General features: G+C 41.8%; 1 protein-coding gene across 1 annotated transcript in view; it reads right to left on the bottom strand.

Annotated features, from left to right (window-relative positions):
- Nucleotides 1-15,234, bottom strand: part of Cc2d2b (coiled-coil and C2 domain containing 2B) — a 106,445-nt gene extending 91,211 nt beyond the window's left edge. Inside the window, 5 exon segments of the mRNA XM_028889402.2 lie at nucleotides 533-598; nucleotides 1,411-1,481; nucleotides 2,423-2,480; nucleotides 6,982-7,046; nucleotides 15,089-15,234. Of these exon segments, the coding sequence (XP_028745235.2) occupies nucleotides 533-598; nucleotides 1,411-1,481; nucleotides 2,423-2,480; nucleotides 6,982-7,046; nucleotides 15,089-15,170 (342 nt within the window). The 5' untranslated portion in view covers nucleotides 15,171-15,234.
- Between the last annotated feature and the right edge of the window lie 2,632 nt (nucleotides 15,235-17,866).

The following is a 17,866-nucleotide window of genomic DNA, read 5'->3' as shown; positions in this document are numbered from 1 at the left end:
AAGCTGGCTAGAAACTAAGCCAAGCTAAGGCCAGGCATTCATAAATAAGGATAAACCTCCATGTGTGATTTATTTGGGAGCTGGGTGGTGGGCCCCCAAAAGAGCAAAAACAGCCAACAGTACTGCCCCACTTTGCCAAATCAGATGTTCTCACTTCTTCAGGCTTTCCATGACCCCTTTCCCTTCACGCCCCCGCCCATGGACCCCTAACCACTTGCCATCTGGAGCTGCCCAATTCATGAGTTGCTATCTGCTCAAGAAAACTCTGTAAAATTTTAATGTGCTGAAGTTTATCTTTTAATGGCATCTTACTATAATTTATTAGGATAAGAAGTAATGCTAAGTGGGAGAAGTGATTGCAGATGGGCATGAGAATGGGTTCTTCTATGGGGCGATACAGATGGCCTAAAGCTGGATTGTAGTGTCCATCACACAATTCTACAGTTTAACTAAAAACCATGTGCTAAAAGTGGACAAATGTTTGCTGTGTAAGATATACCACCATAAAGACGTCTTTTAAAAAGTTATTCACCTTAGACCACTGATGAATCTTTGTATCGGTGAGCAGCTGAGCTGAGGACTTTTCACCTTGACTGATCTGAAACACAAATTACAGAAAATGAGCATTGGAGAACAAGCAAGTCTTCTGCCCAAAATGAATAAAAATCACTCAATGTTTTTCTATTTTAAAATGTGTTTATGTATTCATACAAACATTTATCTTTACCTGAATTGTCATATATAATTACTATGACCAGACTGATTTTTCTTTGATTAGGTTTAAAACCACAGGGGGTGGTTGCTGGCTAGCCTTACACTAACTTGACACAAGCTAGAAGTATTTGAAAGGAGGGAAACTCAATTGAGAAAATGTCTCCATAAGATCCAACTGTAAGGCATTTTCTTAATTAGTGATTGAGGATGGAGGAGGAGAATAGAGAAGGGCGCAGCCCATTGTGGTAGTGCCATCCCTGGGCTGGTTATGGATTCTATAAAAAGAAGGCTGAGCAAGTCACGGAGAGCAAGCCAGTAAGCAGTATCCCTCCATGGCCTCTGTATCACCAGCTCCTGCCTCCAGGATCCTGCCCTGCTTGAGTTATGGTCCTGACTTCCTTCGATGATGAACAGTGATGTAGATGTGTAGCCAAATTAACCCTTTCCTCCCTAACTCGCTTCTTGCTCATGGTGTTTTGTCACAGCAACAGAAACCCTGACTAAGATTAAAAGAAAGAGAAGAAAAGAAAGGAAAGAAGGAAAAAACAAAGCAGGCTGGAAACTGAAACCTTTTTAGATTTGAGCTATAGTAAAACAATGTCTGCTCTTTCTTGACATTAAAAATAAGTTTATTATGATCCATGTTCCACTTATAACATCATTCTGAAAACAGGACAAAGCAATTAAAAGCATTACCTTAGCATTTTTTAGCTTTTCTCTTACTTTGCCTCTCAGTGTCTTTGTTATGTTTCGATTTTCTTCTGCATCTAAATCAAGACACAAATGTTACAGAGTTCACACGATCTTATTAATTAATCAGCAGGACAGCAGAAGCATCATGTGTGTCTTAGCTGCACCTGTGCCTAACCATCATGATGAGCAGGAAGGAAAGGCCAGTGTCCCATGAGCACTCGGAACCCTGCAGCTCTCTCCCTTCCTCAGGAGGAACAGTTTTATCTGTGTTAAACTGCGTTTCTTTTGTAACTTTTTCTCAATCCTTCCTCATCTCTCTTGCTTCTTCCTCAGAGAGCAGCCAGAGTCTTTGCTGTATACAAGCAAGACATAAAACAACTCAAAGAACCTTTGTTGTTGTTTTCTTATTAGAAAAAAAAAAATCCCTTGAGAACATTTCTATTTTATATAGAATGCCCTAAGGCATGAACTAATGTCGAAGACACATTATGTTGTTGTTGTTATTATTAACTGAAAGAATGGACTCTCAAAGGAAGTGTGTGTACTCCAAGCCATTTGTTAGTTTCTGCCACTAATAGGATGCACTGAGCAAGACAGCTGTTGCACAATTCTGAATACAATTTTAAAAAGGGAAGATGAACTGATCATGTTCCCTTGCAGTTTGCTTTTCCCTCCCCCTCCCCTCCCCTTGAGTAGTTGTAAGTTGTGCAAGTAGGGATAAGGAATGGAGTTAAGTCACAAGAGGTCCTCTGAAGCAGATTCTGCATCCACACATATTTAAGGTCTAACCCAGTCTCAGGCACCAGTGACTCCTCCACGTGTACAGTCAATGATGGAAAAAATGGAACATCATGAGTTCAGTTTCTATGTATTTCCTTGGGCCCATCCTGTCTTATCTAGGAAGCCTAGTTTATGTTTACACTCTGGAATGCTGCAGCTCTAGGACGGGAGGAATCATTTACATCTTTAAACTAAAACCAAAGGATGTTAGAGCTGTGGCACACTGATGGAGAACCTTTTGAGAGATGCCTGTCCGTTATTTCTTCTGTACCGCCGATTGCTGCTTCTGACATCTGTGGGGGAAAGCAGGGAGGTTAGATGGCATTTGGCAGTTACTGACAGGCACTTCTTATGTCAATCAACCTTCCAAACATCGTCTCCTGTAAGGTATCAATTCATATTCTTTGTCTGTCTACTCAAACTTGGTAGGAGGAACTGAATGCCATCATTAAGAGTTCAGTATGTTAAGATGAGCATTCACAGTTTCTCAAAGCTCAGCCTATAAAGTAACTGTTCTCCCACTCTAGTGGTATGGAGTGTGAGTTGGTTTTAAACTTTGAGATATATTATTACATATCTTGAAATTTACTATATACTCTTGAAAAACCAGTTGCACCTGCTAACCAAAACAGCTGGAGTGGAAAAAGTAAAAAGATACACGTTAGCTTCACAATTACATTAAGAAGATGGATTCCGGGGCTGGTGAGATGGCTCAGTGGGAGGAGGTACTGGTCACCAATGCCAGCTACCTGAATTCCATTCCTGGGACCAATGCCAGCTACCTGAATTCCATTCCTGGGACCAATGCCAGCTACCTGAATTCTACTCCTGGGACCAATGCCAGCCACCTGAATTCCATTCCTGGGACCAATGCCAGCTACCTGAATTCCATTCCTGGGACCCACATGGTAGAATGAAAGACCCACAAGTTGTCCTCCAACCTCCATGGACATTCTATGACATGTATATGTATGCAGGAAAACATCCCCACACACAAATAAATAAAGTGAAAAAAATTTAAGAATGGACTTTTGTTGAAAATCAAAGCAGGTTATCAACATGATCGTGGGTTAAAAAAAAAAACTAATATAACAAGAATCTAGTCAATAGACTTTACCAAGGAATTTCAAAATCTACCATTGATTCCTATATCAGTTAAAACTTCTGAATAATGTCACCATGAGCCAATATACGTATCCCCTTCTCACTAACCACCAATGCTATCCTCAAGACAACTGAAGACACCAAGGATAGCACCCTGATGTGACAGTAGACGACCAACCTTGGGAAGAGGTTGGTAAAGGGAGATCTAGCTTTAATTTCCAACAATTCTGTCAAACATCCCTCGGCTGGGAAGGCATCCTGACCTAACTTGTTTGAATTAAGGAGACTGGCACCCCTCCTCCCATCTACAAAGCAGTTACTAATAACAGCCGGCTGACGGCTGACAGAAGGAGCAACACCGTCCCAACTAGGAGGAAAGGCTGCTAAGAACATTCGCTGCTTCATTTCACAGCTTGTTTTTCATCTTATATTGGGATTTTTAATTCCTGCTTTTGATTTTCAGCCACTTAGTCATTTTCAGCTCGTTAAAGCCTCAGCAGATACAAGAGGATCACCGTGGTTTCTTATGTCAGGTCACAGAATGAGGCCTGCAATTGACGGCAGCTGAAACCCTAGAAATTACAAACACTTAGGGACTGAAATGTACTCTCTCAAAGAAACAGTGCATCCTTGAAGAAATGTAAAAGTTCCTAGAGTCAATGAAAATGAAAGTACAACTTACCCAAACCTCTAGGCAGTGGCTCCCAACCTTCCTAATGCTGTGACCCTTAATACAGTTCCTCATGTGGTGGTGACCCCCCAACCATAAAATTATCTTTGCTGCTATTTCATAACTGTGATTTTGCTACTATTGTGAATTGCAATGTAAATATCTGTGGTTTTGGATGGTGGTAGGTGACCCCTGTGAGTGGGCCATTGGACTCCTAAAAGGGGCTGCAACCCACAGGCTGAGAACGGCTGCTCTAGGCTATGACTAAGGAAGATTTACAGGTATAAAGGCTTTTAAATATGAGAATTCCCAAATAAATAACATGATGATTTACTTCAAGGTCTTAGGAAAACAAGCCAAATGTAAAGATAGATACCAGACATAGACGAGATCAGGGCAGAAATTAATAGAAATGAAGACTAAAAGAACAACATAAAGAATCTATCATATAAGGAGTTGATTCTTTGGAGAAAAAAATAAATAAATCAGACTGATAAGCCCTTAATGGTTAACCTTGGCTGTCAACTTGAAGGAATCTGAGATTAACTAAGAGACATACCTGCTGGGCAGGTCTTTGAGGGAGTTAGTTTCTCAGGATTAACTGAGGGGAAGACCCTTCTCAAAAGAGTGGCACCTCCCAGCAGCAGCCCGGATATAATACAAAGTGGTCCAAAGTCACAGCTTTTGCTTCTTTCTCTCCTTGCAGGTGAGCACATCTGCCCTGATGCTGTCACAGCCACCACTACCCTTGACTGACGTCAGAACACAGTCTCCTTAGTCTCCCAGTGTGGACTCAGGACCCAGCTATAAACCCGTACAGCTGGAGCTGGCCAAGTTTTGAAAAAGGTGTCAAAACATACATTGCAATAAAGACAACATCAACAAATGATGCTGGGAAAACTGTACGTTCACGTATAGGACGATCCACGTCTCTTCTCTTATACAAAAATCAACTCCAAGTGGATCAAAGACTTCAGTGTAACTTTTAAACTACTAGATAAACTGTTTGAGTTTTCTAGAAAATATGGACAAGAACATTTCAAGTGAACATAGGCAAAGACTCTGAAAAGGACTCCATCAGAAGAGGAAATGATCACAAGATCATAAACCCATCTGAAAAATCCCAAATGAAAAAGCTGCTATACTGCAAAAAAAGACAACCAGCACGGGAAAGAGATGGCTTAGAGGCTTTAAAGAACTGCAAAAACAAAACACAAACCCTAGTCATCCCACCAGAAGAGGCTCTGTGCATGTGGAGGTTTGAAAGAAAATGGCTCCCAAAGGGTGAGGCACTATTAGGAGGTGTGGCCTTGTTGGAGGAAGTGTGTCGCTGTGGGGGCGGGCTTTGAGGTCTCTTTTACTCAATATTCCCTCAGTGATAGTCAACTTCCTGTTGCTTCTGAGTCAAGATGTAGGACTCTCAGCTCCAGCACCACATCTGCCTGCACACTGCCATGCTCCCCGACCTGATGATAACGGACTGAACCTCTGAACTATGGCAGCCACCCCAATTCAGTGTTTTCTTTATAAGAGCTGCTGTAGTCATGGTGTCTCTTCACAGCAATAAAAACCCTAACTAAGACAGTGCACTAAATAGCTCTCAAAAGAAGCAATGTGAGTAGCCAATCAATGGCTCAAAACTCTCAGCCATCAGGGAAATGTAAATTAAAACTGGTGTAAGATTCTGTCTCATTCCTGTCAGAATCGTCATCATCAAGAGAACAAACAATGAATTCAGGCTGTGGGTATGTGAAGAAAGAGGAACCTGTATGCACTGGTGGGAATCTAAACCAGGGCAGCCACTAGAAAATCAGTATGCAGCGTCTTCAAAAAAAACTGAAAATGCAAGGATAATACAATCCAGCTATACTATTCCTGGAGATAGACTCAACTCAAGTCAATATATCAAAGGCATTTGTAGTCAGGCATGGTGGCACATGCCTATAATACTAACACTCAGGAGGCAGAGGCAGGTGGATCTCTGTGAATTCAAGGTCAGCCTGGTCTACAAAAAGAGTTCCAGAACATCAGGGTGACAAAGAAAGACCCTGTCTCAAAAAACAAAACAAAATTCAAAGACATTTGCACATTCATGTCTATCATTGTACTATATTCATTGTGGGGTTCTGCCGCACCGGGAACTTATGTCTTCCGAGAAGGAACAACCTGGAACCGAGGAAAGGTAAGTGCACCGCTCACTGGCCTGTTCCCCAGCCTCCCTTTTTCCCAGAAGACAATCAGATGCAACCAAGTCAGGCAATGACTCATTTATTTAAAAACAGCAAGTTCTTTTAAAGCATAAAGAAAGCCAGGCAGTGGTGGCCCATGCCTTTAATTCCAGCACTCAGGAAGCAGAGGTAGGCGGATCTTTGTGAGTTCGAGGCCAGCCTGGTCTACAGAGTGAGTTCCAGGAAAGGCACCAAAGCTCCATAGAGAAACCCTGTCTCGAAAAACAACAAAAAAGCATAAAGGAAACAAGGTTTGGGGCGCTGGGGGGAGGGGGACGGGGAATGTCCCATTGGGCCAATCAGCTTGAAGGTTACCCAGTCATGTGCCTAGTCTACAGTATTTAGTGTTGCCCACGAGGCAATCATGTACTGACATCATGTTTCCTGACCTGAAGCTCCAATCATACCTTTTTGTGAAACAACTTGGGTTCCACCCTCTACACTTTACCTTGGGGCCATCTTTACTAGCACCTGGCTCCATAGCCACCACCCCGCCCCCCAACAATTCATAATAGATAAGAAATGGCCTCCAGTACATGAACTTATAAGATGAATGCCCATTGCCTGGGAGGAGGCAGGGGATGCTTTTGATGACCTTTATAAGCCCCTTTCTCTCCAATATTCTTACATCCAAGTTGTTTACAAACTGTTTAAGGATCATAATGTATGACAAGAGACCACTAAAGCAACTGGATGCAAATGAACACTGTTTTCAAGAAATTGTATGTCTTAGTAAAATGCTATAAAAACTTGTTTTTTTTAAAGCCCCCCAAAATTCCATTAATACTTCACCTTTTTAAAAATCTCTTCTCTTCTCTTTGAGAACTTTTTCATGATGACTCTTTTATTTTCACTTTCTAAATAAGTAAGAATGAGAAACCACGTTATTAAAACAAGATTATTATGATAGGATTGAAAACCAAGGTAGGGGCTAGAGTGATGGTTCAGTGTTTAAGAGCACTGGCTGCTCCTCCAGAGGACCTACGTTTGATTTCCCAGCATCCACATGGTGGCTCATAACTTCCTATAACTCTCGTCCCAGGGCCCCCTTCTGGCCTCCCCAGAAGTACATGCACATGGTCCACAAGACACACATGCAAGCAACATACACACATACACATTAAAAACAAGAAGTATGGCATTAGAAAGTTCAAAAAGATACAAAAAGCAAGATGAAAAATATCGTCATTTTGCTCTACCTAAGACCAGCCACTAGATTGATAAAAAATACAAAACAAATAATTATTAACTTCAATATGTAATACTTAATATTTTCTCACAGCTTAGTCTTTAATAGAAAATGTCCGATGTGTAGCAATTTCCTCTGAGATAAACACCTTACATCTTAAAGAGTAGCTTCTTAAAGCACAGAATGTTTTAAAGGGAAGTGAAATATTCCATCTCGCATGGAAGCTCATTAAAACTCTGGAAGTAGGCAACTGGAAAGCTTCAGGAAGTCCCTGAAACGGACCAGAAGCACTAGGCCCCTCCCCCTTTCTAAGCTTATATAAGTACAGAGAGATGCTCTCCAACTTGTCTAACAAGTTGTACAATATACTTCAGTTTCCAGCTTTCATGAGATGTCACCATTCTGGGGGAGCTTTTGATAATGCAGCTGTATTTGAGTCATTTCTGATACTGTAAGTAACCCCAACAAACTCATTGGCTCACTAAATTAGATGTTGCTGGTATCTTCCTTTGGTCTGTCACCAATTCCCCATCTGAGATGAATTCACATCTCACCAGGAAGAGTGTCACACAACAATGTTGCTCTTGGGTTGTGCCCAAAGGAATATAAGCTGGCATATTCACAGAGACACTTGCACAGCCATGTTTATTGTAGCTCTGTTCACAATACCCAACATAGGGAACTTAGATGCCCATCAACAAATGGGTGAACAAAGAATGTGACATATCTCTATATCTATCTATCCATCCACCATCCAATAGAATTTTATGTAGTCATAAAGAAAAATAAACGTGTCATTCTCAGGGGAAACAAATACTAGAACTGAAGATCATGATACAAAACAAAATAACCCAGACTCTGAATGACAAGCATGTTTTCTCTCATATGCAGAATCAGTCTATCTATTTATGACATAAAATGAAAAGGGTGACTGAGAGAAAAGAAAGATATCAAATGGAAAGGGGCAGACTCAAGAGACTAATGAAGGAATAAAGAAAGACAAAAGACACATTCTTACATGAAGTTTGCAAAAACACACATGCACATACATGTACACACAAATGCACACACACACACACACACACACACAGGAATGGCATGAAAGTATCAAGGGTAGGGCATGGTGGTGTAGGTCTTTAACATCAGCACTCAGAAGACAGAGGACCGTGAATCTCCATGCATTTAAGGGCAACCCTGTCTACATGGTGAATTCCAGCCAGCCAGGGCTACACAATGAGACTCTGCCTCAAAAATCTAAGAAATTTTTTAAAAAGTAAAAAGGAGAAGGAAAGAGACTCCTTGGTGGTGGTGGGGCAGACACATGGACGTTAGTAGTACAATAGGTATGAGCAAATACAAGGACGTGTATATGAAAATGTCTTAAGGAAACCCATTAATTTACTTAATAACTAAAACAACTTCTGGTGTATAAAAAAAAAAAGAAAAGAAATGCTGCTCAATGTCATAAGACACACAAGAGTTACAATTCCTGGGAAGATAGGATTATCATTTTTATAAATGATAGATATGTACACATTGAAAACCCAAGGAATACAATGGAACAATTTCAGGAATAAATTAGAAAGCTTTTCAACAGGAGAATATACAAGATACATATAAAAATTACTTATACAATAAAGTTTTTTGTTTGGTTAGTTTTATTTTTTGTTTTGTTTTGTTTTGAGACAGCCCTGGTTATCCTAGAGAACTCAATATGTAGACCAGACTGGCTTCAAAATTATAGAGATCCACTTGTCTCTGCTTCCTGAGTTCTGGGACTAAATATGTTATAAATATATCCTAGTATGATAGAAAAATTATCATATCAACTTGTTTTTGTTTTTGAGACAGGGTTTCTCTGTGTAGCCTGGAACTCACTCTGTAGACCAGGCTGACCTCGAACTCACAGAGATCCGCCTACCTCTGCCTCCAGAGTGCTGGGATTAAAGGCGTGCGCCACCACCGCCCGGCCATAATAAATAAATCTCAACTTTTAAAATTTCAAAATACCTAGGAATGTAGTTCCATGACAACAGTAGGAATGGGAATTTTTGATTAAATAAAGATGTATTTCAGAGGCAGAACACTTTTAGTATCCTAATAAGAAATATTAGAGGGGCTAGAGAGATGGCTCAAAGGTTAGAAGTCCTGGCTACTTTTGCAGAGGACCCAGGTTCAATTCTCAGTACCCAGATGGCAGCTCACAACCCTCTAACTCCAGTTCCCCTGGGGATCTGCTGGTCTCCACAGGCATTGCATGCAAGTGGTACACATGCATAAACAAGGCAAAACACCTATATATGTAAAAAAATTTAATTAATTTAAAAAATGATAAATGGTGGCTGTCACTTAAAAAAAGAAATCTATACTAGAGGACTGAATTTAGAAATGGATGTGGGAATGGAGAGCAGAGACAGATGTGCAGGAGGCTGTGGGAGTATACAGCAGGTGACAACCAGTATTTATCAGGTTAACAGGTCGACCCATCAGATAAATAGCACTCTGTTGAGGAGCCCCACTAGGCAAAGTCCGTGGGGTCACTGGCTGTGGAAACTGGTTGTTTTCTGTCTGTAACTTTCTCATGTGCTACCACTTACCTCCCTAAAAAGAACAGCTACGGGGTTCTTTCCACAGCCCATTGATAGTGTGTTTTATGTCTTTGGGCACATTTATGACTGTGGATGGTCAGGAAGACGATTTCTGTTTAAGCTTTATAATTCTAATAATACTAGAATATTTTCATAACTGATACAGGAAAGTAAGAGTATTCTCAGTCACAAAGACAGCTAATTTTGGACTTCAGAATAAGTTCAAAACAGACTGGTTTCCCCTGCAGAGAATAAAGATAAGTCCCAGGTGTTTGATGCTGAATCAAGGTCAGAACTGAAGTAGGTAGACGCAACCCCCTGAAGTAACTGACTTTTTACTAATAGTCCCAGCCTCAGTTTATGTTATAAGCTCAAGGTTCAGCCAACCGTTCACTTTCTGTCTAGGAACCCTCACCAACTTAAAGCTAAGTGCATGGCCAAGCATTACTCACTGGCCAGTCAGCTTGATCTTCCTAGCCTGAGAAAAAATGTGTGACTTATCATTTGTTATGAGAATGGTTTGGACCCTGAAAATGTAACATATAACTATCCAGAGTTTGGCTGTGAGAGAGGAGTGAGTGTGTGAGTGTGTGTTGGTGTGTGTGCTTGCTGTGGATATTGCTCTATATAAATAAAGCACTGATTGGCCAGTGACCAGGCAGGAAGTATAGGCGGGACAAGGAGAGAAGAGAATTGAGGAAGGAGGAAGGAAAGAGAGACCGCCTGGAACCTCCGCCAGGACAAGGAAGATGTAAAGTACCGGTAAGCCACGAGCCACGAGGCAAAGTAAAGATTAATAGAAATGGGCCGAATACAAGAGTGACAGCTAGACAATGGTAGGCCTGAGCTAATGGCCAAGCAGTTTAAATAATGTAAGAGTCTGTGTGTTTATTTTATAAGTGGGCTCCGGGACTGGCGGGACTTGGCGGCATGAGCTGGAGAAGAAATTCTCCAGCAACATGTGCTAAGTGAGGGATGTAGCTGAGTGGGCAGAGATAATGTAACATATAATTGTCTAAAGTTGGGCAGAGAAGAGATGTGAGAGTATGATGAGCGAATGAGTAAGGAGTGAATGAATGATGCAGTAGTGTGTGAAGGAATGTAACTGTGGTGGTATTGTGTACTCTAATAAATTTATCTGGGGTCAGAGAACAGACAGCCACTAGATACAAAGGCTAGAAAATGGTGGCACTCACACCTTTAATCCTAGCATTCCAGAGATAGAATCCCTCTGGATCTTGTGAGTTCAAGGCCACATTGGAAATAGCAAGCATGGTGACACACACTTTAATCCAGAAAGCAGTCTTTAATCCAGGGAGTGTGGTAGAAAGAAGAAAGATATATAAGGCGTGAGGACCAGAAACTAGAGGCATTTGGCTGGTTAAGCTTTGGCTGGTTAAGTTTTGGCTGGTTAAGCATTCAGGCTTTGGAGCAGCAGTTCAGCTGAGAGCTATTGGGATGAGGACACAGCAGCTTCCAGTCTGAGGAAACAGGACCAGCTGAGAAGTTGACCAGGTGAGGTTAGCTGTGGCTCGTTCTGTCTCTCTGATCTACCAGCATGGACCCCAATAACTCGTCTCAGGTTTGATTTTATTAATAAGAACTTTTAAGATTCCTGCTACATGTAACAGAGTAGAGAAATATAGAACTGTATGTAAAGAGATGTGAGGGGGCTGTACAGAGCTATGTAGGGGAGCTGTGTGAAAGAGCTAGAGGTCAGTGTGGGGGGGATACACGTGCACACCCGCACAGAGGCAACTGAGGAAAGAGAATGAATAGCTAGGCAGGAGAGAGAGCAAGAGAGATGTGCATGAAGAGATTCTGAGATGTATGTATGTAAAGAGAGATATATAGCTGTATGTAAAGAGATGTAGCTGTGTGGAATAAGAGAGATTTTCAAAGAGGATTTTTTAAGGTGAAATGAAAGTGGTGTGTTTCCTTATTTGCCTGTCAGGTAGACACAAACTTACTTCTAAATACTCTGAGATAAAAAAAAAAAAAAAGTTTCCTAAAGCCCTCGCTACTCTGAGGTTTTCTATTCACAACCCTGGAGTGGTTCTCGGGAGCTGGCCTCCCCCGGACTGTGTTACAGATGTATATGAGATACTCAGGGCAGAGACTTGGAAGGGATGGAAAAATACTGAATAGATTTAGAATAGAAAATAGTCAAGTCTAAGTTACTTATGTTTTTTTTTTTTTTAATGTGCATTTGTGGTTTTGCCATTGTGTCAGGGTCCCCTGAAATTGGTGTTACAGACAGGTGTGAACTGCCATCTGGTTGCTAGGAATTGAACTCGATCCTCAGGAAGAGCAGTCAGTGCTCTTAACTCCTGAGCTGTCTCTCCAGCCCCCCTTTTCATTATTTATTTATTTGCTTAATTAGTAGATAGGACAGTTCAATGATTGGTTTAAAGACATTTGGGATTCTCACTGCTGGTGTGCCAAGGTTAGATACAACAGAAATCAATTTCTAATTTACCAATTCTTCCCATTCTTCAAGACCTTCTATAGTGAACTGTAGAAGTAACTGTCTTATTCAATAAGAAACACAGAACCAATGTAAAGATGAAAGCCCAAGAGGTCAGAGCTAAGAGCCTTACCCTTCACTCTGCAGCTATCCTCTTCAGCCAAGAGGGCTACTTCCTGTGTGTTTGTCTTTATAAAGACTTTCTGTTCTGCCTTCTCATTGGTTGTAAACCCAACCACATGACTTCCTCGTCAATGCCTGTCTGTACAGACCTCCAGGTCTTCTACGGTTGGTATTGAGATTAAAGGTGTGTGTCTCCATGCTGGCTGTATCCTTGAACACAGAGATCCGCCTAGCTCTGCCTCCCAAGAGCTGGGATTAAAGGCGTGCACCACCACCGCCCAGCTTCTGCGATGGCTTGCTATTAGCTCTGACCTCCAGGCAACTTTATTTATTAACATACAAATAAAATCACATTTCAGTACAAATAAAATATCACCATAATGAACCCCAAGCCCAGCATGATGGTGCACACCCATAACCCTAACATTCAAGGAGGCTGAAGAAGAAGATCCTAAATTGGCCCTCATGGGCTATATAGGGAGACCTTGTCTCAAAACACCAAAAACACAATAAAATGAACTTCAAACACATACTTGGTTTTCTGATGCCTCTGCAAATTTTGCCCATAAATTACAGAAAACATTAGCAGTCACACATCCTCTACACAACAAAACATTAATGATTTATTAAATAAAACAGAGAAGACAAAAATGTTAAACCAGTTCTTTTTGCAAATCTGAAGATGTTTTTAGCATGTTTGTATTCCATAAAGGATATAAAATAAACAAACAGTTATCAACAAGACACTGGATAAAACTGTACAGCTGGATGAAAATCGCATTTGCTGTATTAAAATCTCCCTCCAACAGCACTTGGCATTCTCTCTTTAAAAGCTGGCTGCAAGTGAAGGCCGACCCCTTTTTCAGACATTGCCATTTGTTTTTGCAGTTAAAGCTTTTCCTAAAGGTTGAGGAAACTGAGGATTAACAATTTCTGTATCAGATGCCCTACACATCCATTGTCAAAGTACTAGAATTAAAGTCAGCAGTTCTTGTCGCTGATTATGACCCACAGCAAGTAGATGGCAATTTTATTAGTAAAAGGTTTGGCTCCTTGCTGCCATTTAGAAACCCGTGGATGCTGGGAGAGAAGGCTCAGTGGTTAAGAGTGCTTCCAGCAATGTGTTTCTCCTCGGGCTCTTACCGGGCCTCTTTTTAAATATCTTAATGTCTCTTCTTTCCCACTTAGGACAGACTCCAGTCCAGTGTGGTTTTCTCTTTACCTCAGTAAATCTACTGTCATATGGCACAAAGGTTTTTAAAAGTTGTGTTTCTTAAATCATGTTCTTCCAGACTCTTTGAGTTGTGTTAGGATGCTGTGCCAAAAAGATTCCAATGGAAATTGAAATAGTGGGCAGCATTTTGTCCAAATAAAAATCCAATAAGCATATAGCAGCAGCTACCCTATAGCAGTAGGGTACAGAAAAAGCAAAATTTAACAAAAGCATCCCACCAGCCATATTCTATAAAAAGCATCATAATCCTCGGGTATTCTACCTGACACATTCAAAAATTCTCATCTTTTCATTAACTGTGATTTGCTTCCCAAAATCAATGAAGTAGGAATGGTGGCCCAGGCTCAGCCTAAATCCTAGCACAGGAGAGGCTGAGACAGGAGGATCAAAGGAATACATGAGCTGAAAAGAAACCTTCTTAACTGTAAATTGTTTTTGGAGCCCAAGTGAAGAATCACAGCCTCCTCCTGTGTGACAAAGACTTCACTTCCATCTTTTCCTCCCCTCTCTCTGCTGCAGGCTTTGAAGAAAGTGTGGTGAATAAAAACTGAAATAAATATGGAAGCAGGTAACATACACTGTCATACAGATTGAAGGTCTGTACCTAATATTTACAAGGCAATGTAACTACGATACCTGGAAACTGATCAGTAGCATTACTAATTTACATCTCAAACTCAGTCACCAGGTCCAGTAAGAGGCTGAGAGTCCTGTGCTGTTTATAATAGTCTAGCCTCAAGAGCCATCTCTGGGTCTGCACTTAATCTCAATTGGAGAAAGCAATCCAGAGGTCCTTCTCAGTGACAAAGCCCTCAGGCCACACTTAGCACATAATCGCTAAGGCTAGAATATTTTTCCCTGTCCCTCTTTTCCTTTGAGTTTTGCAACTTTTCTCAATGGACTGCATGCCATGTTTCAAGCCTAATTTTCATTCTACAGTCTTCTGGGGACTTTTTCCTGGCTCTCATACACACCTTTTGTTGGTCCTTACTTTCTACCCTGGAAGCTCATATTTCCGCTGATTCTAAGATGTTATCCTAATGCTCACCCCAGTTCAACTCCAGCTGACCACCCTCCTCCACTCAGGAAATAGTTTTCTGACCCGAACTTAATCCAAATCGCGCACTAACCTCGAAGCTGTGAAATGCACAAGCTTTCTGCCCCATTCCTAATGGGATGGCTGGCAGGTGGCGCAGTTCTGTGTTATCCCAGCCCCAGGATTCCACACAGACCAAGGCTCCATCCCCAGTGTGTTCAGGGACCATCGTGGGGACCTTAAGGGACAGCAAGACATTCACCTGACGGACAATGCTCTTTCGATGTGCTTGGGAAGTAAAGGCAGATCCTGAGCAGCCGCCAACGCCCACAGACCCAGAGCATGCGCAATGCGGGTTCCTGATCTTAGTGTTCCGTCCTTGGCCCTTCCGCTCTCCAGCTACTGGGTCTCAACTCCGCCTCCCTGCACGAGATCTCCCCCGTGAGCCTGGGCTGCTTTCCCCGCCCCGTGTCGTCATCCTCTGGTGCTCCTCCTCGTGCGGGAGTTGGGGGGGGGGGCGACTTGAGAGCACACCTGCCACGGAGGATAGAAGAGCTGGCGCTGGGTGTGGGTGCTTTCATGGTCACAGCTCTCAATTCAAGCGATTTGTTTTTATTTTCAGAGCTTGCGATTCATGTCACAACTTCAATATTTTTTACGTCTTGGGCAGGGTGCTGGAGAGATAGCTTAGTGGTTAGGAGCACTTACTGCTCTTGCAAAGGCCCGAGTTCACAGCACCCAGTTGGTGTGGCCCACAATCACCTGTAACTCTGGCTCCAGGGTGTCTGGTGCCCTCTTCTGGCCTCAGCAGCACCTGAACTGACACGTACACATATCCTTAACACCCGTACACACATAATTAAAAATAAAATAAATCTAAGAAAAAGATATATAAGACGTCTTGGGCTGGGGAGATGGCTCAGCACATAAAACACAGTGTGAGTTCAGTAAAGTTCGGATTCCCGGAACCCATGTAAAGCCGGGCAAGTGTGGAGGCAGAGGTGGGGTGGGGCTGGAAGTGGAGGAGGGTGTCCCTGGGGCAAGCTCTGGGTTCCAGGAGAGACCAAAGCCTCAGTAAATAAAGAGGAGAGTGATGGAGGAAGGCAGCTAACACAAAACTGTGGCCTCCGAGAGAGCACTACATTGTAAGTACTCAGGCAATAAATAAACAAAACACCCACTCCCATGCCCGCCTCTTTTCTCCTTCTTAAAATAATGACCCATAAGCCTTATAACATTGGGAGCTTGCTACCGGGGCTCAACACAGTGGTGTGTGTCCCTTCATTCCAACGTGACATTTTTATGAACTGTTTTCTGTGCCTCTCCTATTGAATGCTTGACCTGTGATTCTGGAGACTTTCACTTCCGAAAAGAAAGGTACAGAAATAAAGCTGTTGCAAAGGTAACAGGCCAGGTTAGGTAGGGTCCCGGGGGCACAAAGAGATGAACTCAGAAGTTCCACTTGCCTCATTATCTGGAAAACAAACACAACAAAACAAACAAACAAACAAACAACAACAAAAAAGCCCTGCCCACTGTTAAATGTGTCTACTGCTCAAAATGATTTGGCCAAATTCTCATTCCAAATAAAGTCCTTGTGATTCTCCCATCTTTGTTGTCTAGGGCTCACCTGGTAGAGCCATTTAGGAGCAATGACAGTCAGTTCTTGTCGTTTTGGTTGTGAGCCGAGTCATGTCTACAGCCCAACAGCAGAGTCTTAAAGCAGTCCAGAATGTTTCCCTTAAATACTGAGGTCTTGGACTAAATGGAGTATGTCCACATGTTGCAAGTATTACAGAATATGATGTACTTTAAGAACACTTAACTTCTAGGATTACTATCCAGTGTCATGTATTTTTAAAAAGTACACATGCCCATATATGTGTATGTGTGTATGCATACTATGATGTATTATTATTATACATAAATATTAAGTACATTGTCCAAATAACTAAGTTGAGATAGAGTAGGCTTGAGATCTCCTACTAGAGAGTTTATAGTACAGAAGTTGAGGAGTCCTAGATACTTTCAAGAGCATTTTCTATCAGAGGGGAGGAAATGGAGGAAAGTTATTAGCATTCCAGTAGATACTTCAAACTAGCAGTCTACTCTCACACAAAGAACTGTTGATTCAATCCATTGTTGTTGTTTTTAAACTGCTCCAGCTAAAGATCAGATTTCATATACAAATTTGAATTTCTTGATAAAGATTTAATGAAACAGTATCTGTGCAGGCTGGCAGGCAGGTGACCACCAAGCAGCAGAAGTCAATGGTAAGCGGTCTGCAGCTGTTTTCTGTGCACAGAGAAGGCCTATCCAGTTCTCCATAGGCAAACCTGCTCCAAGGCATTTCATGGTGGCTTTCTTAGCTCTCCAGCACTGAGTCTCAGCATTAATCTCCTTTTTACAATTGTTGCTTTGGTCACCTTTTACCAAAGTAAAAGTCAATATAGTGTCAACCTGCCTGGGCACTTGAGTCTAAAACACTATCTGTAAAGGTTAAGTGAAGGTCAGGTATGGTGACTCACTCCTGCAATCTTAGCACTAAGAAGGCTAAAGCAGGGACATCTTGAGTTTCCCAGTCAGCCTGGGTTAGCTACACAGAGTGACCTTTTCTTGCTCCCAATTAAAACAACAACAGCAACATTAACCTTAATTTATGATATTACCTATTTCACAAGTGCAAATTATCTGCTACAAGCAAATCATGTTTTGGTCCAAAAGCGAATCCTCCATCACTTCAGCTTTAGAAGATGTATCTACCTGGGACCTCCCTGGGATCCCTATTTGGTCAGGTCCAATGTTATCATCTGAACAGTGGGGAAGGGCTGGATAATCATGCTGTTTTCTGTCTTCTTTCTTTCTGGATGATGGCAGAATCTGACAGTGATGTGTGGAAGTGCATTGTAAGCTATAGAGGAGTAATAAGTCTGTGACAGCAGTTTATTGTTCCTCCAAAGGACCTCTCTCCAAAGTTAAAAAGAAAAAGAATTATCACACCATCACAGACAAGAGATACCTCAACTGGGGAAGAATCAGA

This window comes from Peromyscus leucopus, chromosome 1, assembly GCF_004664715.2.
Source record: "Peromyscus leucopus breed LL Stock chromosome 1, UCI_PerLeu_2.1, whole genome shotgun sequence".
In the NCBI taxonomy this organism is placed as follows: domain Eukaryota; kingdom Metazoa; phylum Chordata; class Mammalia; order Rodentia; family Cricetidae; genus Peromyscus; species Peromyscus leucopus.
This window is presented reverse-complemented; position numbering and strand designations above follow the sequence as displayed.